Source organism: Arachis hypogaea, chromosome 13 (assembly GCF_003086295.3).
Source record: "Arachis hypogaea cultivar Tifrunner chromosome 13, arahy.Tifrunner.gnm2.J5K5, whole genome shotgun sequence".
Lineage (NCBI taxonomy): Eukaryota > Viridiplantae > Streptophyta > Magnoliopsida > Fabales > Fabaceae > Arachis > Arachis hypogaea.
This window is the reverse complement of record NC_092048.1, coordinates 10,947,635-10,973,179: the sequence shown is the minus strand read 5'-3', so window position 1 is coordinate 10,973,179 and position 25,545 is coordinate 10,947,635. Positions and strand designations below refer to the sequence as shown.

Here is a 25,545-nt window from a genome sequence, read left to right as displayed (position 1 = left end):
GGGAAACAGGTTTTGATAATTATGCTTTTAAAAAAGGATTTATAAATAAAGATTCAAAATATACAAAAATACCATCAAAATACGTTCCTAAAATTCAGGAAATGGAAGGAGAAAGAATGCTCGATTTAGACTGTAAAAAGAATAAAAAAGAAATTTTCGAAAACTGGTTGAATTCCTTCTTATTAGAAGCCTTTACTAATCCAAAACTTAACGAATTATCTGGAAGAGATATTTGGAATTACATAGGGTTTCATACTAAAGGAGCTATAAGAGATTATATGACATCAATAGAAAACCAAATAATAGAAGAATTAGCAACAAAAACAACAGCTTATGATAAGATATTATATATAATGATGATTCTATATAAAGAATTTTTTGGAAAAAATATTATAGATCATAAACAAGAAGTCTATAATAAAGAATATCAAGAAGCAAAAAATCATTTAGCTAACATTCAGATATATGATCTATGTAATGTGGAGTCTTATATATGTGAATATAGAATACATTATTACAAATTAAAAGAAGAAGATAAAAATCATTATCTTAGTATGTATATAACAAAACTTCCATATCCTGTTAATGAATTTATTATGGGAAGATTTATAAGAGAAATAAATAGAGGAACAATTGAAAATAATTTTGGCGGAGCAACCTCTGCAATAAGAGAGGAAATAAAAGAACGTTGTATGCAAGAAGCAACTCAAAAAAGATTTGCAAATATAATTAGAATTTGCTGTCAGGATAATGAAGAGATACCTCAAAAATATGGTCTTAATAAAAATTTTCAAAGAAAAAGAAAATATCAATTTAGAAAAAGAAAATATTATCCAAACTGGAGAAAAAAGAGGTATTTTAGAAAAAGAAATAACAATAAAAACAAAAGACAAAAAAGTGATTATTGCCCAAATAAAAAAGAAAATTGTAAGTGTTGGTATTGCCAAGAAGAAGGTCACTATGCAAATGAATGTCCGAAAAAGAAGGATAAAAAGGATCTTACTAAACAAATAGAAATTGCTAAGTCCTGTTTTATGGAACCATTAGAAGAATCTGATGATAACTTAGACTATATTTTTGAATATGTCTCGGAAACAGACTCAGAGACTGAGTAATAATGCTACATTTATTACTATAAAAATAACAGAAAAGTTTATAAATGCTTTCATAGATTCTGGAGCAACGCAATGCTTTGCTAGTTCAAACATAAAACTTGATTGGAAAAAATTAAAGAAACCATTAAGAGTTAGAATAGCTGACAAATCAATACATAAAATTAACCAAAAAGCAGAGATGGTTGAAATTTTTATTCAAAATTATAGGTTCATTGTTCCATCTATATATATGTTAGACTCTGGAATGGATTTTATCATAGGAAATAATTTTTTAAAGCTATATCATCCATTCATTCAAGAATTAACATATATAGTTTTAAAAGCATCACACGATTCTTCAATAAATCAAAAATCAAAACGTATAAAAATACCAACTACCACTATAGATAAGATCTTAAAATTTAAAATATTTTCTATATTAGAGACATGTTATTTAAATCTATACTTTTAGATAAATATCCCAAAAAATAGTCTTGAAATAAAGATAGAAGAACTTTTGGATAAAATTTGTGCTGAAAATCCTTTAGATGTTAAAAATACAAATAACGAATTAGTAAGTATTAAATTAAAAGATCCTACAAAAGAGATAAATGTTCCAAATAAAATTCCTTATTCCGCAAGAGATAGAGAAGAGTTTTCATTAGAATGTAGAGATCTTTTGGAAAAAGGAATTATAAGATTAAGTAAAAGTCCTCATGCGGCTCCAGCCTTTTATGTCGAAAATAATAATGAAATTAAAAGGGGAAAACGAAGAATGGTTATTAACTATAAGAAGATGAATGAAGCAACTATTGGTGATGCTCATAAACTTCCAAGAAAAGATTCTATTTTAGAAAAAATCAAAGGAGCAACTTGATTTTCATCTCTTGATGCAAAATCAGGATATTGGCAGCTTCGTTTAGACGAAGAAACAAAGAAATTAACTGCTTTTACTTGCCCAACAAAAGAATCAACAAGTGTGTTACTCTATGAATGGAATGTATTACCATTCGGATTAAAACAAGCCCCAGGTATTTACCAAAGATTTATGGAAGAAAATCTAAAAGAGTTAAATGAATTTGTTTTAGTGTATATTGATGATATACTAATTTTTACAAAACAGGATAGAGAAGATCATCTTCAAAAATTATTAATAGTTTTAGAAAGATGTAAAGAAAAAGGATTAGTTCTTAGCAAAAAGAAAGCAAGAATAGCAAAACAAGAAATAGAGTTTCTTGGATTAATTCTATCTACTCAAGGAAAGCTAAAACTTCAGCCAAATGTCCTAGAAAAGGTAAATTTATTTCCTAATAAAATAGAAGATAGAAAACAATTACAAAGATTTTTAGGATGTATAAATTATATTTCTGATCAAGGATTCTTAAAGAATATAACAGAATACACTAAAAGCTTATTTCCAAAAATAAGTACTAAAAAAGAATGGAAATGGGATGAAAAAGATAGTATGCAAATTCAAAAGATTAAAGAATTATGTGAAAAACTTCCAGAACTTTATATTCCAGAAGAAAATGACTACTTAATAGTCGAAACAGATGCTTCAGACATAACCTGGTCAGGATGTCTAAAAGCTAAGAAAGCTATAAAAAGTTTGGAGCAAGGAAAAGAATCACTAGATTCTAAAAATTCCCCAAAGGAACTACTTTGCAGGTATATTTCAGGAACTTTTACTCCAACAGAACAGAGATATACCACTCATGAAAAAGAAACTCTAGCAGCAATTAAATCTCTTAAGAAATGGAAAATTGATTTACTACCCAGAGAATTTACATTAAGGACAGATTCAAGCTACCTAACAGGTTTCATACGATATAATTTAAAAGTTGATTATAATCATGGACGATTGTTAAGATGGAAATTATTTTTGTTACAATATCCAATAAAAATTGAATATATTAAGGGTGACAAAAATGTTATTGCAGATACATTAACAAGAGAATGGAGTTCGTCTTCAACGCATTAGATCAAGAAATTCAGAAATACGAACAAGAACTCGAAAAATGCAAGCATTGTCAGCAAATAAGGACACAGATCCAATCCCTCAAGAAGGCCATCGAGGCAATGAGATCAACACAACAACCAAAACCATCAGAGCTCAGCCAGCTAAGCGTGGTGGACAAATCAGGTGAAGAAAAATTTCCAGAAAATAAAACAATTGCTGAAATTATCAAAAAATCCACCCAAGATAAAAAATATTATGTAATTTATAATGGCCCCATGAAAGGAGTATATGATGCCTGGGAAAAAGCAGCACCATTTACACATCAATCAAGGATAATTCATAAAGGAGGGTTTTTAACACTGGAAGAAGCAAAGGAATCTTTCAGGGAATATGAAGCTCTTCATCCAGAGCAAACCCTAAAAAGAGCAGATAAAGCTCCAATTCAAACCCAGAGAACAGGGATAATAAGAAACATTCCTACAAGGGCTGAAATCAAAGAAAAGAAAAGGGTCTGTAGATCAAATCTCAGAGAAACCCTTAACATAGTTCTGAACTGGACTGAAGAAAGAAGAGCAATTTTGGGATATTATCCTATTGCCAAAGAACAGCTAACAAAGCTGGTTATATTTCCAGATGCATCCCCATCGGACACCTATCAGTTTTTCCAGTATGGATTAATTGATACAATTTTAATTTTTAATGATCTAAAAATTATTAGTGAGTTTCCTGCAGGATTCGTTGATGCAGTGAAGAGATTTAAAAATATGATTGATAACGTAAATCCAAGGGATATATCCCTAAAATTTACGAACAGTCAACCTATTTTTAATGAAGAAGAAGAATGCTTGGTTTCAGCACACCAAGTAATATTCATGTCCGTCTTCCCAGGAAATTTTCAACCAATTGATCAAGTTCAAGATTTAACAATCTACAGTCATGAAGGAAGGCTAGCCAGCACACTAGCAAGGGTCTTCGAAAGAACTCAAAAGATAACAAGGGAATCTCATACAAGAATTAATTATAAAAGCAGAAATACTTTGCTTGTGTCTAGCAAAAGGAATGAAATTGAAGAAAGAGAGATGAGACTCTTAGTGGAATTTGAATCAGCATTCTACAACTTATCTGGACTCTTAGAAAAGCTCCCTGAAGGGATAAAAAGGAATCTCTGCTATTTGATAAAAGACAGAGAAGACCACAAGTGCCAGCTATGCGTCTCAGAGTTATCTGAAGAAAGCAATAATAAAACGGAATCAACCCACATGATAAAGGAAGAAGACAACGCATCTGAAGGTCACATAATGAAAGAGGAAGACAGCACATCTGAAGCATCTCTCAACATTATTGCATAATGACGTAAGCGCTTAGGTCATAGAGCACCAACAATGCAGCTGGTGCAAGATAATAAACAATGACGTAAGCAATGACGTCATAAGAAGGGTAAGGATGGGAATTGTCCATCAGACCCAACCATTATAAATAGGTTGCTTAGGCAATTGTAGAAGCATCAGAAAATAGAAAGCAAGAGGCAAAGAGTACTCAAATGCTAGGAGAGCAAGGAGGAAGCTGCCGAGGCGATTCTATGATCTGAAGAAGAATTCCCATTAGGGAAAAATAGTTCTAAACTCCCCTCTGGAGTTAGTATTTACAATCTCCCCTCTGGAGATAAAAACACCTTATGTAAAATATATTAAATAAAGGAAGTTTTTCTCCAGAAAGGTATGTATTCATTCTAAGTCTTTCAATTATGAATTATTTAGAAAGTTTAGAATTAACAGAAGAATCTGATTATTATAGATTAACTGCTTTATTAGATAATGAAAAACAGGCTGTTTTAAAAACAGAATTAAATCTCAAATCAAACGAAAATTTTAATAAACAAAACCTTTTAAAAGAAGTTTTTAATAGAAAAAATATAATATACTATGGAAAAATTCAACTTGAAGCCCCTATAAAGATAAAATCCGCCAATGGAGAACTTGAAATAGCTTTGATAAATGATGAAGAAATAAGTAAACAGATTGAGAAAATTAAGGATCAACAAAAAAGATCTAAAATTGGATGGATTCATATTAGTACTATACAAGTCTTAATCAAATCTACATATATGAAAGGAATTAATTCACCAATAAGCCTAGCAATCTGTGACAAAAGAATTACTGATGACCCAATAGATCAAATAATTGGAATTGTTCATGGAAACTTGGCAAACGTAAATGTTAAATTTAATGCCCATTTGGGATATGCTATACCTTTATCAACTGAAAATCTTGGAAGATCTATAAGTCTGGCTTATAAATTTCACAGAAAGAATTTAATGGAACAAGATGATGAACCATTTTCAATTACATATGCAATAAATTATGCTTTAACAAATAGCCATCATAGTATAATATTTAAAAACAGAGAAAGAATTTATGTCGATGAATTATTTCAGAAAATTGTAAAAACAGAAATACCAAAATATAAAGCTATTGAAAACTCAGTTCTATTATTAAAAGAACCGTCAGGAAAATTAGTTTCATCGAATTTTCAAATAAGAGAATCTAAAATTAATAGCCCTTTAAGTCTATCTAAGTTGAAGATTAAAGAAGAAAATTCTGAAATAAAAGAATTAACAAAAAAGGTCGAAAAATTAAATGAAACCCTAAACACTAAATTATGACAATAAATAAAGAAGAAATATATGTAACTTATCAAGACAAGAAACAAGAGCTCTTTGAAAGAGAAAATCGTTTGAATTATTTACAGTTTTTTGAAATAAATCAAAGAGCATTTGAAACTCTAAAAATAATCTATGACAAGTTAAAAAGAGAAGTTGAAGAGCTAGAAAAATTAATAGAATCTCTAGAAAATAGTAATGAATCAATGATAGAGTTTGCAGAAATTTTAAAATAAATAATGAAGCATAAGAAGATTGAAAAACCAGAAAATAAAATAAAAAGAAAAAGAGCAGAAAAATTAAAAAGTAAAATAAAAGAGTATAAAAGGGAATTAAATGACCTTCAGATCGAAATTGATGACCTTATAATAAAAAGGATAGAAATAAGAATAAATATAAACAAGTTGGAATTAAACTTAAAAAATTTATAAATGCCTGGAAAATCATATTATGACTTAAAAGAATTAAAACTGTTGAAAGAAAAAATGGAAAATGAAGTTGAAAAATTAAGAAGGTATTTAGAAACAACAGAAAGTGTAGAAATAAAAGAAGTTTTTGAGGATTTAAGAAATTATATTGAAGAAAAAGACAAACAGATAAAAAATTTTATATACAATAATCCATGCAAAAAAGAATATTATAAACTAAAACAAGATTAAAAACTATAAAAATGAAATTACATTATACAAGGACTAGTAAAAAAATGGTATCATATTTTAAAAATGATTACAAAATTGGTATCAGAGCCAAGTTAACGATTAAGGGTAACACTTTCTCCTTAAGCAACACTTTTAGTGATACACTTTTAAACCAAATAAAAACAAAAATCTGTAAATCTGTACCAAAGTGCATCTGTACACTAGATGGACCCTTTGTCAAATTAGCTTTGTCGAGGATCCATATTTTCTACACAACAATTTTGTTTGTCCGCTTTTATAACTAGACTTTTCCATAAAATATAAAATGATTTGGCGAATATTGAATATGGACCACCAATATAAGATGGGAGAAATTCTTATGTAAGTCAATAAATAATAGTTTAAATAACATAATATTTTTATACCCATTTAAGAGGTTGTGAGTTCGAATTTTCTATCTTTATAGAAAAAAAAATGCAGAGCCTTCATTAATCATTGTTTTTTATTTACTTTGATAAAGACCTATTATTCTACGCACTAAGCTATTTTGAGTTGATAACTCGATATATCAAATTACATAAAAGTTAACACAGTAACACATAAAATCTTTTTTTTAATATATTTAAGATAACACCTATGAGTTATAGATAATGATGGAGGTGGGTACTGATTACGTGGTGATGATGAGTTTTTAGTACAAGAACTCTTTAGTGCTTTCGGAAAATTATGTCCCACTTTTCTTATGCATTGGTGATTTAGCATATATTAACGAAAAAAAATTTAAATGTTTTTAAAATATCGATATTTTAATAGTTTTAATTATTAATATTAATTATAAAAAATATATAATATATTAAAAAATTAACAGTTAAAATTATCAGAACATAATCATTTAAAAAAATTTTATAGTATATACTAAAAATAAAGTAAACACTTTTTCTTTTAAGATAAAGAAAAGTGAATATTTGATCTTTTTTAAGGAAAAAAAAAAAAGATGAAGGGATTGATGGGGTGAAGGACAAAAATGGCAATTAGGTGTTGTCACAGTAATGCGAATTTTCAAGGACTAATTATTCCACTTTTTAGTATGAGGAAAACAATATCTCGGATTCTCGGTCTCAAATCTCAATACTACAGCTGTATGATCTCAATTTGGAATTATGAGGGGAGAATAATTATCATAAGATATGGAGATAGGAAAAAAACACAATTTGGTGAATAACAATATTATAGGTGAATTGGCATGAATGTTGGTTGATATTTTGAGGTGGCTTCCGCGTATGGCTCCACAAGACAGACAAAAAGGAAATTAGGTTTCAGATTGTGGTTTCGTTGGATCAATTAGGCCAAATTAATCAGTTTGGTTGATCGAGTGATCAGTTCATTCGTCCGCTTAAATAATTAAAAATTTAAATCTCACCTTATGTATGTAATAATCTATCAACCGCTAACCTTAAATAAAGTTTAAATTTATAAAAAATTAATTCTTAGTCTATTGAAATAGAAAATACCGTATATAATAAAAAAAAATTAGGCCAAATTAAATAATGATTGTATTCTTGCTTATAAATGTCTCTCAAGTTAAGCACAAAATCTTACAACTCATATTCCATTTGGTGTATGTATCTCTCTGATTTTGTATGCCATGATGTGCTTCAAATTAGTCTTATATTATCCTCTTAATTTCATTATATTATCGATGTCCCGCTATTTTCTTTCTTAAATCATGTCGTAATCTTCAATTTTTTTTTTATATAGTTATAATAATAATAATCCCTTATTAGATATACATCTTGATGCATACCTTTAACCTTTAATAGAAATGATAAGTTGTTATTCGATGCATGATGAGGACTTATAAAAGTGACTCGCCACAATATATTTATAGAATCAGAACCATATTATATATATATGAATATTTGGAGATAATTTTTTTAAAAAATATTACATAATATTGGAGAAAAAAAAATTCTTTTTCCCCGCTTAAAAGTAAAGGGTAAACTGATGACTATTATATATTTGTGGAAATAAAATTGTTATTGCTTTTTTTTTCCAATATTTGGTAGAAGTTTTCGGCTATAAATGGAAAAAAAAGGTTTTTAGCACAAAGTCATTAAAGAATAGCTAATGGACAAAATAAAAAACAGGATAAGAAAAATTCGTCCTTTCAAAATTGTCGTCAAGATAAAATTAGAAAAAAAGATTGTAACGAGTGTAGAGGCTAATTTTTTTTGATATTGGAAGAGTGTGTGAGTTGTGCTTGGTTATGGTGTATACAAGTGTTAGACACAAATGTGGGACAGGGAGAAATCGGACCGTCCGAATTCTTTGTAAAAAAATTCGTTAATCACAAATCGGACCGTCCGATTAGTTTTTGTTTTTGTTTTTGTTTTTATTTATTTAACATGAAATCGGACTCTCCGTTTACAGTTTTTTTTTTTTTTAAAAAAAAAAACTGAAAACGGACCCTCAGTTTTCCATTTGTGTTTTTTTTAATTTTTCCTTTAAAACAAAACGGACCCTCCGTTTTTAGTTTTTTTTTTTTTTTTTTTAAAAAAATCAAAACGGACCGTCCGAATTTTATAAAAAAATTATTTTTTTGTAGATCTCCTCTAATCGGACCGTCCGAGTTCCTTATTCCAAATCGCTCGGTCCGATTTCAGCCTCCTGACACCACATGCATGAAAAGCACCCCTATTTTCCATAATGCTGTTACACCCCAACCCTTCCCCCATATTAAAAATAAAAAGCACGAGTGTAGACATGATATATATAGGTTTAATAATATTGTTTAATTTATACCGTAAATCTCATCTAATGAGATATGATTTTATTATTATTGTAACTATCTCTAAACTTTGTCCAAAATTATTGGTTAATTACATCATTTCCTATCACTATCTCGTTATTTAAAGTCTCTGCAATAATTCTTCATTCTAATGCATAACTGAATTTTTTTTTTAGTTTATCTATCTTGTATCTTAAAGATACATGTTAAAATTTATAAATTAAATTTTTTTTATTTAAAATATAAAAAATTTTAAGTTATTAATGTATGTATTTGTTTTACATTCATCAAATAAAAATATTTAAAATTTTTTACTAATAATAAATTTATCAAAAACACAATTAAACTTTTTTTTTTTTTTTTATGTTATCTGGAAACGAAATGGAAAAGATTGACGTATATTAGAATCTGAAATGAAATGATTGGGGGGTGGGGTGACTTTGGTGAATTGGTGCAACAATTTAGACTTGAAAAACAAGGCATAGCAGTTGGCATCTGGAATGAATGAATGATACTCCTTTTTCTTTTATACATCAAATGAATAGGCTAAGCTAGCTAGAGACCACTATGCCGACCACACACAAATAGAAATATGCATATATAAGGCGTTGCATCCCAGCTGTCTTCTAACGTTCTACATTTCCCCTATCCTCAAATCAAACGAGGGGGAAAAAAAGAAGAAAAAACTACTATCAAAATGGTGTAGCAATCAATTCTCATATCAAAATTAGAAACATCAATGTGTAAGACAATAGTGTTTCTCATCATAGCTCTCTTTTATCCACATTCTTACCTAAACCATTTTATTCACAACATACTAAAGGTTTTTTTTTGGTGACTACAACATACTAAAGGTTGAATTCTTTTGCAATCATTACAATTATATCACCAGAAAAAAAAAAGGAAATATGTGGCATATATTTTAGATGTGCACCAAAATTAGCTATTAATATAAACTATATATTAAAATATAAAATATATATTAAAAATAAATTAAATTATATATTTATATAAATATATACTTATTTTAGCCTTCTAATAACATTTTGATTTTTTAAATATTCCAAGAGAAAATGCCAAAAATATGGGATGGGCCTAAAGCAAGACCCTCTATGAAAATTTTCTCTAGGCCCATATTTTTAATTGGATTTGGGCTATTGATTTCGGACTTATTGTACAAACTAACATTTATTAAACAAAGCCCAACTCATAAAATACTGCACTTAAGCAAGTTTCAGCGGTTTAAATTCTGTCTTGTGTATGCAGCAATTCATTGACCATTAACAAACTCTTAAATAAAGCTCTGATCTGCGACAGATACTATGGTCAACGACGAAAAAAACAAAGCCCAAATTTGTTATTCAAAAACCACAAAGTTCAACTCATAAAAAATACATGAAGCCCATATTAATTAAACCAAAATAATAAGAAGGAACTTATATCAACCAATTTAGATTGGTTTAGTGATTAACTCACTAATTCATTTATATAAGTATGAGGAATTTGAATCTCAGTTTGTATATGCAACAATTCATTGGTCAGTGACAAACTTTTAAATAAAGATCTGATCTGCGATAGATTAAATTTTAGCCTATCAAATTGTGAGATACCATGAGAAACAAAAAAAAAGAAGAACTGTATCTAGATATTTGCATTTGAAATTTGAACAAATTATATAAAAATTAAATATTTAGTTCAAAATTCAGACTTCTATGATTAATTAATAATCATGTGTTATGAAATAAAACGTAATGTTATCGAACAAGTTAAACGAAGTGTACCTAAAATTCAACCTCTTTTTAAGGGTAATTAGAAGAAATACCAGGCAACCAGGTTGGATTTGACTGGCCATTATAGCCATAGATGACGATGACAACCAATTAAGGGCTTGTTAGTAATTAATTATTAATTAACAATAGTAGTTAGAATAAGGAATAACGAAAAAGATAATCATAATATCATACGAGAGTGTAACCCCAATTTTGGAAAATCATTGAACATGGGTAGGCCTATATACATATATCATGCATGTTCAATGCATGAAGCAAAAAAACACTACGCTTAATTACTTTCTAAATTATGTTAATCTGAAAAGACCCTCATCCAATCATCCGTTTATGCATTGTATCCATGTAGTGGTTCCATTATCATGCATTGTCTTTCGCTGACATAATCCGCTTTTTTATCTAAAAAGAAAATATATTACTAGATATCTATGGAAAAATTTTAAATCAGTATAAATAATTAATTTTTTATTATAAAATGATTTTTTTAATCCTATTTTTAGGAAGATTTAGAATTTAAAGTAAAAATTTTTTTTTTTTTAAAATTGACTGAAAAAATTAAGTCTTTTATTGAACTTAAAAGTTAACTTCTTAAATGACTTAAAATAAGCTTTTAATTTGTCCTCATAAAATACTTGTCTTTTAATTTTAGTTCATATCATTTTTTCTTTTTTATTTATAGAAATCTAAAATGGTATTTATTTTAATTTTTCCCTTAAGTACTGATATATCAAGTTAAATATTAAAATAGCAAGACATGCCATATGAATATTTAATTTGCCATGTCAATATTATTTAACAGGACAAATTAAGAATAAAAATATAAAAAAATATTTTATAAAAAGTTAAAATTTATTTAAGTGTTTGTTTGGGCGCCATTAAATTGATAAAAAAAATATTTTTTCATGAAAAAAGATCTTTTTTTTAGCATATTTGGTAAATTTCTAATAGTAAAAATAAAAACACTAAAAAAATAAAAAAAAACATCTTTTTTGAGAAGTTATAATTTACATAATTTTTTAAAAGATTTTTTTTAAAAAAAAGAAATTTTTCACGTAACAAATAAACAAAAAAAGTACTTTTATATATATGGTTATACCAAAACATAATTGATAAATAAAAAAAAAATTTTGCATGAGACCTCCAAACATAAAATTATTTTTATTTTTTTATAAAATATTTTTAAAAAAATAACTTAAATATATATTTTTTTTAAATTCACCCAATAAGTCTTTTAAATATTGCTTCTCTAGTTATATATATGCCTCTTTAATTTATGCAAAAATCACACACACCAAGTCAAAAAAAAAAAAAAAAACACTCGCACACAGTTGAAACTTGAAAGTAAAAAAAAAAAAATTAATATCATAAAGAGTGTATAGCTAGTAATAAATATTTTGGCATAATTTGGATTTTTTGGCTGTACCAGTCTCATATAAAATCAAATTATTGTACTTATATTATAGACAATGTGCGGAAACAGTACTGATTATGATTTATGAACATACATGAATAATAATACAACCCTCTCTGTATGCCACTTAGCAATTTTGTTCTACTGCCAATACAACATATTAATTCAATTCCTCATCTTTTTGTTCCATTCGTACATGAATCTTATACGAAATTGTATCATGTGTATGATTTGAACCTTTCATGCATCATCACTCAATTATATTTAGGCATATGCCTACTATCACGGTTCCATATACCTGCTTCAATGGCACCCTTAGCTAGCTAATAGCTACCTGGGCCCTAAACAATACTTTTATTTTTTTTTTGGTGACTTTACTTTTATTTTAATACACCAAATAATTAAACGAATTTAGGTTAATTAAAGTAAAAAAAAAAAAATCACTTGAAATTATCTAGAGATGAATATGGTTCTAAATGGCGATATGCTTGGCCCGAGGTTGTCTTGTCTTAGACTCTTGTCTGTCTTAATCCGTTCCGTTATTTGGACCACCAAACTTCATAAATAATAATACAAAAACTGTTTTTTTTTTTTTTTTTTCCTTCTATCTCCATAACGTAAAATTTTGAGAGAAAATTGAACAATTATTAGTGAGTAATATCACACCTTCTCACACAAAAATACTTTATTTTCATGATTTTTTTTTTTTTTACATTTGCACTGGCTCTTTTTTTTCTTATGCTGGAAAATTTTTTTTGGAGGCAATAAAAATTAAATTTTAAATTTTTAAATTATAAAAATTTTAATATCATGTTATGATATTACTTTTTTCAAAAAATTAAACAGATAAAAAAATTCATAAATAATGATATTTTTATTTAATTAACATATGCGAATCATACTAAAACATATAAAAAATAAAAAAAATTTACGAATCTATTTAATAATTCTTTTAGAATCATATAATTATTCTAATCCACTCAAACTTGATTCCTGTTCAACCGTTAATATTCTAACATAACACTATGAAATTGTATCATTACCTGTTAGACATTAAACAAATATATTAAGTACGTACAAAAATTCTGTCTATCAATTATTATATATTTGTGTATAAATAAATATATTATTTTATTTATTTTTAATATATATTTTATATAAATAATATATATGTGAATGATTTGATAATTAATTTTTGACGTACACGCATGCATCTAGTATAGTTATTAATTTAATAAGGGTACTATTTATAAGTCAAACTTACGTTTTTCATGTAATTAATACACATGGTGAATTTTTAATTACCTCCAAAATAAAAGATTGATAGACGAATGGTTTATTTTATTTTATTTTATTTTTTTTGCTGTTAGGAAGAAAACGATGAGACATCTTAAAGTTTTAATGGCAGAGAAGAAATCCATGGGAGAAGAAATGGCCTACAACAAAGACTTGTCTTATATAATGTCCATATATTATATTGTTACCCACAAAACTCACCCTCTTCAAATCTGTGGTTCGTTAACGATTTCACATGTCCATGCACCCATATCACCATAACACACTCCAAACAACATCACATGCCATTGTCCAATTCCACTTCCTATATATATATATACACACAATTCAATCATACATCATCATCATAACAAAATAATAAAAAATACAAGTATGGTTGTTGTTATTAGTGCAAAGAGGCTTATACAAATGGCTAGGAAGTGGCAGAAAATGGCAACATCTAAGCGCAAGACAATTTCATACCAAAGAAGAAACCCAGATGATTGTTATTATTCATCGGCGGCGGCGGCGGCGACGACGACGACAAACAAGGGTCACTTTGTAGTTTATAGTTTGGATGATAAGAGATTTGTGGTTCCATTGAAGTACCTTAGCACGAATGTGTTTAGGGAACTTCTTAAGTTGTCGGAAGAAGAGTTTGGGTTACCTTCGAACGGTCCAATTAGGTTACCATTTGATGGGGTTTTCTTGGACTATGTCATGTCTTTGTTGTTGCTTCAACAACGTAATGTTCCTCAAGATGTTGAGAAGGCATTGATTACTTCAATGGCTGCTTGTCACAGCCAAGCTTCTTCTTCTCATCATGATTGTTATTATGGTCTTAGGCAAAGCCATGAACAAACTATTATCTATGGCTTTTAATTTGATGTATCACCTATATATATGTATCTTATAAGATAACATTATTACAAATAATTCTTTGGTTCTCAAGAAATTAAACCACTTTTTTATGTAATTAAACTTTTATATGCAAGTCTATAACATGTTAATTAACATACTGTTTTGAGGTGTTTTTGTGTATTCTTGATGGCAATGAGAAGAGATTAATCATGAATCAAAAACTTATTTTCTATTGTGGGTCGAGACTAGTTTGAATGATCTAAAAAAATGTTAACATTGACTGTGCTTATTATACATTTAATTTGTAAATATCATAGTAATCCTGGTACCATGGTGATAATGGCGATTCTTTTGAGGTTGGAAATATATATGGTTGGAGTAGACATGAAAGAAGTATCAGTTTTTTGTCTGTTTCATTTGGATGCATGTTAGTCTTGTTTTGGTCTTTAACCTTTTTGAAGGTCTTTGTATTTTGTTTTGTATCTCTGATTGTTGATCTGACCTTGAGAACATGGATAAATAGTTATAATGCATATCTGTTTTCCTCTTGTTTTATGGGTCAAGTACGTAAGGAACTATCTAAAAAAAATTAATTACGCTAAATATATATTAAAATCAGTAATTAAAACTAACTATTTCAATATTTGTATATAAATATATAATAATAAATTTTGATGATTAATTTTAATATATAAATAATATTTTTTAAAAAATATATATTCATTTATACATAAACTCATATATCTTCATGAAGATTAATTAAACATCATGACAATGAAGATTGATGAGGCTTTTTAAGTAAATTTTCATGTCAATACAATTGAAGTTAGATACATGTAGGATGTGAAATGCTTAAATAGGTCTCTAGAAAATTTTAACTCAGATATTTTTGTTTTCAAAAAAATTTTTATTACATTAAAATTTTTAAATTTTATAAAGATAGGATATATAATTTTTTATTTTAATTAAATTTATTATTTTTATTTGAACAAATAAATCTTTAAAAGTGTGTCGAAAGAACCTATATATTTTACTTTTGTAAAATTTAAGGATACAAAATTTTTTAAAAATCTATTTGAATATATACCTTTTTTTTTAAGAAAAGAGAAAACAAACATTAAAACCTTTACCACTTAACTAATTACTATTAAATAATACTCACAAAAAGATAAGATTGGATAATGATGGGCTTGTATGGTTGTATGTAGTATAGTGAGCTGTTCAACAATGCAAAAAAATCCAGATAACTTTATATATATTATTATATTTAAATTTAAAATTAATTATTAAATTAATTATTATATATTTATACATAAATTATACATATTAATTTATATATTTAAAATTTAATAATTAATTATCAAAATAACTAAATTTATCATAGTAAAATAATTAAATTTATAATAAATAATTAAACTTATTTAATAGTATAATAATTTTTTATAAAATATTAAATATATTTTTATACATAATAATTAATTTCTAATACGCACGTAAGGTAATTAATTTTATATGTGATGGATTTGTCACATTCAAATTGAAAATGCAAAGCATTAAAAAAGGGAAAATAATAATGAATTTATGTACATTCCTTTGACTAGTGATGTTGGCATAAGATTAATTATTGCAATACGTAATTGGGGTTTGAGTGCCAGCAATGCAAGGATTTGGATTTATTAGCATTACAAAGAGACACTGGAACAAGTGGCCACAAAATTGTATTCCATATGTACCATGACTTCAGGAAGGTAAACTAAATCCCTTTAATTGAACCATTTTGTGTGATTTTAATTGATGCACTGAGTGCTTCACGGTTCATGCCTTCAGCCACTAAAATATTGTTGTGTCTTCAACTTCGCTAACAGTTAGGCCCCAACATGTACCCTTTAATTTCTTCCCTTACCTTATTTATTATCCCATCACCATAACCACCTTTCATTTTGGTCTTTTAATAATTTCCCCTCGCTTGCTCCATATAAATATAATATCCTTCATGCTTATTATACACGTTCTCAAAAATAGTTTAATTGTATTTTGTCATTTTTAAAACATTGTAAATGAAAATAATGACTATGAATATTTTTGGAGACTACTTTTATTTTTTTTAATTGGTAATGAAATTAAAGAAGAATTTAATTAAATTTCTGGAATTCAAATTGCATTTAAATACTGTCTTTAATATAGAAATATATTTTTTTCATGATTATAAAGTTCTTGTAATTTTTTTCTTAAGAATAGGAATAAAAAAAATATTTATCTCAATCTTAGGAAATCAAAATTTTACATAAAATCAAAAGAGTAAATTACATACGTAAAATATAAAATTATAATAAGATTTAAATCGTAAAAAAATTGATTTAGCAAAAATTTTGCAATTTTATTCAAATTTTATAAAATTTTATCTTACCGCAACTATTTATTTTGCGGTGGTTGAAAATCGTCACTATCCAGCTTAAAAACCGCTGCTATCTGTTGAAATCCTTATAATAATTTTAGTTATTATGTTTATTTGGTGCTTTTGAAGTTATATCTAAAAAATAGAATTCAAAAGACATTCTTATTTACACAAACCTCAACCTAATCAACTTTTAATAAATTAATTAATCGCCATTAAGCCAACATTATATTTTTTAAAAATGTTGTAAGACAATTGAAGTATTTGTCCACAAAATCCACAATTAAAAGCAAGAGCACATGGTTGTGATATTGATCACTTTGTTACACAATTCTCCCCCATTCAATGTATGATATTTTTTCCTATGAATTTTGGCCACTTTCCTATTCCAAAATCTTGGACCCATTTAGAGCCTTGTAAAACAAGTGGCCAATCACGGATACATAATATAAGCATCACACAGGAGCAAGAACCCTAATTCCATGCAATTTGATTGTGGACAAACTCAATGTACACATCACATGCATGCTTTTGCTTAATTGCTTCCACTTAAAAGCAGGCACAGTTTCAGTACCATAATTCAACAAATTGTCTCTCCCTATGTTGGAAATTTCATTCCACTATATAAAGGAGTACAAATTAAATCCCTTACCATATCCCATATCACTTATTAGTCTCTCATCATATTCTTCTCTATATAGTTCTTCACCATCAAAGATGATTAGTACCAAGAAAATGATCCAAATTGCAAGTAAGTGGCAGAGACAAGCTGCAAAGCAGAGGAAGAGGATCCAATGGCGAAAGGGTCAAGAAAATTATGTGTCGAAAGAGGAAGGGTTCGGCGGCGCGTGGGCGACGAAGGCAGAGAAGGGTCACTTTGTTGTGTATAGCACAGATAAGAGGCGATTCGTGCTTCCATTGGTGTATTTGAGCAACAAAATCTTCATAGAGCTATTCAAGTTGGCTGAAGAAGAATTTGGTCTATGTAGCAATGTGCCTCTAATGTTGCCATTTGATGCAACACTAATTGAATACGTAATTACCTTGGTAGAAGGGAGTGTAGCTAAGGATCTTGAGGAAGCTCTCTTGATTTCAATTGCAAATCGTCGATGCTACTCATATTTTGATGTTAATCATCATGAATTATATAATAACAACAGCCAGCAATGGTTATGCAGTTTTTGAAGTTTATATTTGTGACTACATAATAATTGTCTTTGTGTCTTTTTTTTTCCCCATTTGTGCTAAGCTATTCATTTTTTTATATGCTATCAAAATACCGGTTGAGAAATTTTTATATGGGACCATACTTTGGAATATCGACACACTCGAATGGTGTTACAAAAGGAAACAACTTTAGAGATTTAATTTTGTTTTAGAGAAGGTGCGAATCAAAACAAGAGTTATATTTAACCCTAATACGATATCGGTCATAGTTATTAAAATCGAACTAGAACTCATGAAATAATTAAGAAAAATCAATCAAATTATTATTGAATTTAAGAGTGTTTATGGATCGGGTGAAATTGGGTTTGTTTTGACCCAGATCCGACTTTTAAATATACACCGGGTTTATTTTTTAGATCATAATCTGGCTCTAAATCTGATGAAACTTAAGCATTTTCGAACCACAATTATACTGGTCTAAACCGGGTAAAAATCAGATCTTTAAAGTTTTAACAATAATTTATAAAAAAACTTATTTATGATACACTTATTTATAAAGAAAAAACTTATTACCGAAAAGTTGATATCTATATTTGAACTTGAATTTGTCCATAAATTCTAATTTGATGCTTTTTTGATCTATTTTCTAATTCAACAAATGTGATTAAAAAAAAAACAATAAGCTTATAATTAATATAATATAATATTAAAATTAATTTAAAACATATATATCTTTTTTAGTTTTCTTAAGATGCACATGGATTAGGTGAAGCTGGGTTCGCATTGACCTGGATCCGTCTCGAAATAATGACCGAATTTATTTTTGAGACCCTTACTCTATTCTAAACTCGATAAAATTACACCAAATTAATCCTTAAAATATTTGGAACCAAGCCGGAATTTCGGGTCGGACCGGACCATGTGCCCTCTAATTGAATTGGATAAATCATTTATCTGATAAAATATTTAGTCAAAATATTAAATTTGTGTCACTCAGACTGATTATTAAACAACGACCTTAATAAATAATAATTCATTTGAACCGCGCATAATGATGTCAACAAATACCAACCTAGCCCATACGGCCATACCTTTTTTAGATAATATTGAAGTTGACCTGAGCAATGAACTGGAACAGATTCTGGATAGAGAACAAATGTTGTGGTTGCAGAAATCCAGAGAAAACTGGATAGTGGAGAGAGATCGGAACACAAAATACTTCCACATTAAGACAATTATCAGAAGGCGGCGTAATAAAATCCTCAAACTCAGACAAAAAAATGGGGATTGGATTGAGGAACAGGGGTACCTAAGAGACCACATTTGTAACTATTACAAGAGTCTTTTTAAGGAAAACATTACTAACCGGGACTACCGTATCAATACTAATACTTGGTATCCTGAGTTGAATGGAGCAGTGATTCAACAGTTAAGGAACTTTGTGTCAAGTGAAGAAGTTGAGACTGCTATTTTTGCTATGGGATCCCTTAAGGCTCCAGGGGAGGATGGGCTCCCTGCGGGATTCTATAAGGATAACTGGTCTATTGTGGGGGCATAAACTAAAGGAGTTTGTTGCAAAATGTTGGGCGAAGCCGGATGAGATTAAAACTGTTAACAACACATTTCTAGCTTTAGTGCCGAAAATAGAACACCCGGAGTTCATCAACCAATTCCGCCCCATTGCTTTATGCAATGTCACATACAAAGTTATTACCAAGATTATTGCGAACAGAGTTAAGCCTATTCTTAATGAGCGCATCTCTCCTGCCCAAACCAGTTTCATCCCAGGGAGTCGAATACAGGAAAATATCATAGTGGCTAATGAGAATATTCATTCAATGAGAAGGATCAGATCAGGGAAGGGATACATGGGCATTAAGATCGATTTAGAAAAAGCTTATGACCATCTGAGCTAGAATTTTATTGAGCGGTCTTTTAGGGATTTCTCCCTCCCACCGGAATTGATAGATATCATCATGATGTGTGTTCGTTCGGTCAGTTTCCAAGTTTTATGGAATGGAGAAGCAACTGATAAATTCATTCCTTCATGTGGCATTCGACAAGGTGACCCCCTTTCACCTTATATTTTTGTTATCTGTATGGACCAACTTTCGCATCTTATTGAGGATATGGTTGAGGCGGGAGACTGGAGACCTTTCTCATTTCGAAGACGACGTCCTATCATATCCCATCTTATGTTCGCAGACGACCTTATATTGTTTGCGGAAGCATCATCAACTCAAATGATGAAGATCATAGGCTATCTTCAGAGGTTTTGTGAGGCTTCAGGTCAGATTGTCAACACGAGGAAGACCCATATCTACTTCTCCAAGAATGTAGACACTGCAACTCGTAGAGACATCGCAGCCTGCTCTGGGTTTATGGAGACGACAGAGATTGGTAGGTACTTGGGTGCCTATATCCTTGAAGGAAGAAACAAAAGGCGAGCTTATGCGCAAAGCCTTGATAAAATAAAAAATAAGCTAAAGGGCTGGAAACAGAAATGTCTCTCAATGGTTGGAAGAGTAGTTCTAGCTCAATCAGCCATCACCCCGATGTCATACTACCAAATGCAACATGGTCGAATTCCAAAAGCGATTTGTCATCAAATAGAACAAGCACAAAGAACCTTTGTATGGGGATCGGATGAGCAGCACAAAAGAGCTCACTTAATTAATTGGAGAACTTTATGTTTACCCAAGGAGATAGGAGGACTTGGATTCAAGAGTCTTGAACGTATGAATACTGCTTTTCTCCTGAAAGTTTGTTGGGAGCTGATCAATCATTCTAATGCGCTGTGGGTAAGAGCTCTCAATAGCAAGTATGGTATCTCTAACTCAACCCCTTCGGTGAGGGAGACATTCGGATGTAGTGCCCTTTGGAAAAGTTTATCACAATTGTGGCCTATCATCCAAGAAAGTTTGGTGCATAGGGTAGGCAATGGTTGTTTAACCAAGTTTTGGAAGGATGACTGGTTAAATATAAGGGATCATCTCTTAAAACATAAACTCCCAAGCGCTACTAGTGGAGATAAGAATAACTATGTGTGCGATTTCGTGAATAATGAAGGGGAATGGAAGATAGAACATCTTAAACAGCTCTTGCCGGATGAATGCATTCAACGCATTTGTGCTAATCCCCCTCCGAGAGCTTCTGACCCACCTGATAAATTAGCCTGGAAGCACTCCAAAGATGAAAGATTCTCTGTTAAATCTGCTTACTGTTATAGCAATAGAATCCAATCTCAAGGAAGGGAAGTTTGGAAACGCATTTGGACCTGGAAAGGACCGCAGCGAATGAAATTATTTATTTGGCAAGCTACTCATGACAGGATCCTCACTAACAAGAAAAGAAGTCAATGGTATGGTAGCTCGCCTATGTGCCATCATTGTGGAAACACAATAGAAGACACTTTGCATGTTCTGAGGGACTGTGATGTTAAACCCGTCTGGAAGAAATTCGTTAAATAAAATGGTATTGCAACTTTCTTTCGGATGGAACTGATGGATTGGGTGGAAAACAGTCTTGGTAATAATTGGGGCTTCTCCAGCCAAGAAAAATGGATAAACATATTTTTCATAGCGTGCTGGAAGTTTTAGAATTGGAGGAATCAAGAGATCTTTCAATACCCCTTTAAGAGACCTATTGCTGGATACATTAGTATACAAGAATATGCTTGTGAGGTTGGAAAAGCCATCAACAAGCAGATTCCTAGGCATGATTCTAGAGTTCGTCGAAAAACCATTATTAAATGGTATCCACCTCCTAAAGGGTGGATTAAGGTGAACACTGATGGTGCAGTTAAGAACAACCCAGGTAAAGCAGGATGTGGTGGCCTCATTAGGAATAGTGACGGAAGTTGGGTGATGGGTTTTACTAGAAATTTGGGAGTTTGCTCAGCATATATGGCAGAGCTATGGGGTCTTTATTTGGGGCTTGAGATGGCTTGGACATTGGGGTTCAGAAAGGTGAAAATAGAAATTGACTCTCAAGCAGTTATTAGCAGTGTCACTCAAAATAGGAAATTTTTAGATGATGGATCAGTGCTATACTGCAAATTCAAGAGCTTATGGAAAGAAATTGGACAGTTAACATGGTTCATACTTACAGAGAAGCAAATGCTTGTGCAGATTGGCTAGCTAATTTTAGTCTTGAGCAAAATTGTTCCACTCAATACTGGAACTCTCCTCCAACTAGGATAGAATTTTTGTTATTAGGTGATGTTTTTGGGGTGGCTCATCCCATAATGTAGTTTCAGTGTAGCTTGGGCCTTTGGCTCCTTTGTTCACCAAAAAAAAAACGATAATATTAATTTTCCACATGTGAAATACACTGAATTATGGTTGCCACAATGGGCTGGCCCAACCACAAAAGCTTGCTACTAAATGAAATGGGTTTCAAGACAAAAAATGAAATGGGTTTTGGCCCACTGCACTTTTGTAACACGAGTTTAAAATAGTAGTCTATTCTCTGACAAAAAGAAAATTAAAGGTTGTCTATCAAGTTTTTGGTGAGTTGACGAACTAACAGAGCTATTTTCTAAATAAATAAACTTTAGTGCACCGGTTGCGTAATGTCATATATATTATAAAAAATAAAGACTATTTTTAATTTTTTATTGACTACGTGAATAGTTATCGAAAAAAGAGAACGTGATTAAAGGATTGTCTAAAAAATATTTCATGCTATTATTGTATCAAAATTAAACTAAAAAAAAAAATATCTTATAAAAATATTCACTAAAAAAAATCTTATAAAAATATGGGTTGGACTAATAGTTCTGTTATGTAATATGAAGTTTAATGACTAACACCGAAATATTCTCGTGTTTTCAAATTTTTTTCAATTTGAGCTTTAAAAGAACATTTTTTTTCTTTCAAAAGAATAACGAAAACCAGAAAGAAGAACTGTTTTTGCAGTAATGAGATTTTTGGGGTTTGGGCCATAAATAATTTGTTTTGTATTATACCTGCGAAGGACAGGTTATTGGACTTGCATTCGCTCAAACTTTCTTTAAGACAAAAAATCAATCATCTATCCAAAAACGAAAGAGACAAAAAAAAAAAAAAAGAAACACTATTTTTTCTTCTTTCTTGATGCTATTCTGTTTTGGATCGTCGAATTTCTTGTATTTCTCAAATGTAATAATGAAGATTTTGAGAAAGAAATCTTTATTTCTTCCAGTAGCTTCTCTCTTTCCTCCTCTTGTTTCTTTTTTTCCTAATTTTTTTCCTTCTAATTTTGCTGCGAGTGTTAAATTTATTATAATAATATAATTTTGATGCACGTAAACATTTTTAAAGTTATGTGTTTAGATGCGATGATTTTTTGAAAATAAATTATTTTTATTTATATTACGATTGGTTGTAAAATTTTATACTTATTGTTGTATTTGCTAGTGAATGAGCTTTTTTAATTATTTGTTGAGGTATAAATTTCTGTTGAAAATTATCTTCGTAAAATATTGGTTACCCACTATAAAACTAATAAAATAATTTTTCATTATCATCATTATCCAATTTTATAATGTTGGATATCCATTTTGAAATACGTCAAGGTGTCAATACCACGTGCTAGTTTTATATTAAAATCAGCATGTGTTAGATATGTTAACTTTTTTTTCCTTTTAATATTACATGATAAATAAATTAATCATAAATTCTGAACATTCTAATTAAAATATAATATTTTAAAAAATTACTTAAATGAGACTAGTACGAAAACGAGATAGGGAAAAATAAACTGAAAATAGCAGGACCAGACGAACAATTATGGTAGACATTTTTTTGGGTTAAAATAGAACTTACCCTAACCATTTCCCTCACAAACCATGGAAAGTTAGAGGGAAAAAAAATGTCACCACTGGAAGGCTGGAGACATAGAAATTTAATTTTTTTCAAAAGTTTTATTACTATATTTGCTATCGAAAAAAAAATTAATTTTAATATATTATTAATATAAATAATTTTATATGTACATTTAATTATTATTCAACGTCATATCATCTAAAATAACAAATGTGATTAAATAATTATATAAAAATATATTTTACACTGTTAATATATTAAAATTAAATTCATACAAAAAATAAATGTTGAAAAAAAAACAAGAGAGTTTGAACACACAAGTCCAATAGCCAGTAAAAAGATGCAAAATATATTCTTTTAATTTTGAAGTTAAAAATTGTGGCTATAAACAGTAACAACTGCAAGAAGTTAAGATTACCAAAACATGCAATTTGATAAGGTTAGAAGAAACCAGTTGATAAGGTGGTGGCTAAACTAGCTAAGTTGCAAGTTTCGATTTGGTTAAAATTGGATAAATTAGCTTAGTTGAAATTTTTGACTTAATAAAAAAATAAGTTACTAACTAATTATGAGTTGAAAACAAATTGTACATAATGATAAAATTAAATTAATATTTATTAATTTGTCATAAACTTGATAAAATTATATAAAATGACAATTTAAATAAATAATGATTTTTTTGTTTCTTATATTGTTTCTTTCAGCAAACTATATATAAGTGATTAAGGTATTTGTTAATATATATATAAAATTTTGCATAGAATTAATAAATTAAAAAGTGAAAAAAAATTAATAGTCTCCCTCACATAAATAATCTTTTTTCTTTTATGAATTTCTATAACATACAAGAAAATATTATAGACTTCTTTGTATATTTTAAAAAATTATAATATTTATTATTCATTTATGATATTTCTATTATTATCTAAACTATTTGGTTCAATTCTATCTGTTTTTATCAACAAATTTAAATCTCGATATTCTGCTTTATTAATTCTGATACCCAATATAGTAAGGGGTTGTCATTTACTTGCTGCCAAATTAAAAAGAAGAAGTGACAATACATGCTAATGGATATATACGTCCTTAATCTTTAAAAAATCTTTTAACAAATTGGAAAAAAATCAATTAATAAAGTAATAAAATGATATATTAATTATCATTAAATTTATATTTTTTATAATATATAATTTTTTTTATCTTAATTTAAGAATAATTAAATTTTTATTTTAATTTTTACCAACTTTTTCCATTTTAAAATAGTTAAAATCCAACAAGGCTATTGGGCAAACCTACTCTCCTGTTCAGCTATATATAGAAACTATCCCTTTATAATTGAATACGCGTGCTGCATGTATATATCAAGAGGGGGTGAAAATTCAGGTGAGTCGACTTCACGTGAAGTTGATATTTGAGAGTCGTTAGATGAAAATTTAGTTAGATCAGTCAAATTGTTTAACGACTCTCAGATATCAACTTCACATGAAGTCGACTGTACTTAAATTTCCATGGAACACAAATATAACCATAAATTAAGAGTGGATGCACATCTAGCTATGACATATTTGAGAGCATCAAAATCTTTTCGGAAGAATTATATTAGCCTGGCATTTTTTAAAATATTCGCCTTTCTTAATTTCATTTTTTTTATTTCTAAAATACCTTATCCTCAACACTGAATAATTTTGTTCAAAATAATAGAG

General features: G+C 29.0%; 3 protein-coding genes across 3 annotated transcripts; all 3 read left to right on the top strand.

The window, feature by feature from the left end:
- The first annotated feature begins 14,005 nt into the window (after positions 1 to 14,005).
- Positions 14,006 to 14,494, top strand: LOC112737157 (auxin-responsive protein SAUR68). The gene has a single exon (XM_025786927.2). It carries the CDS (start codon positions 14,006 to 14,008, stop codon positions 14,492 to 14,494), a length of 489 nt encoding a protein of 162 aa, XP_025642712.1.
- Positions 14,495 to 17,585: 3,091 nt separating this feature from the next.
- Positions 17,586 to 18,053, top strand: LOC112735753 (auxin-responsive protein SAUR64). The gene has a single exon (XM_025785263.2). The coding sequence runs from the start codon at positions 17,586 to 17,588 to the stop codon at positions 18,051 to 18,053; it is 468 nt and encodes a 155-aa protein (XP_025641048.2).
- Positions 18,054 to 19,089: 1,036 nt separating this feature from the next.
- Positions 19,090 to 19,593, top strand: LOC140177437 (uncharacterized). The gene has a single exon (XM_072210541.1). It carries the CDS (start codon positions 19,090 to 19,092, stop codon positions 19,591 to 19,593), a length of 504 nt encoding a protein of 167 aa, XP_072066642.1.
- Positions 19,594 to 25,545: the final 5,952 nt, after the last annotated feature.

Bases quoted from the DNA above. Each gene is read 5' to 3' on its own strand.
- LOC140177437 (XM_072210541.1), top strand. From the start codon at position 19,090: ATGTCAACAAATACCAACCTAGCCCATACGGCCATACCTTTTTTAGAT.
- LOC112735753 (XM_025785263.2), top strand. From the start codon at position 17,586: ATGATTAGTACCAAGAAAATGATCCAAATTGCAAGTAAGTGGCAGAGA.
- LOC112737157 (XM_025786927.2), top strand. From the start codon at position 14,006: ATGGTTGTTGTTATTAGTGCAAAGAGGCTTATACAAATGGCTAGGAAG.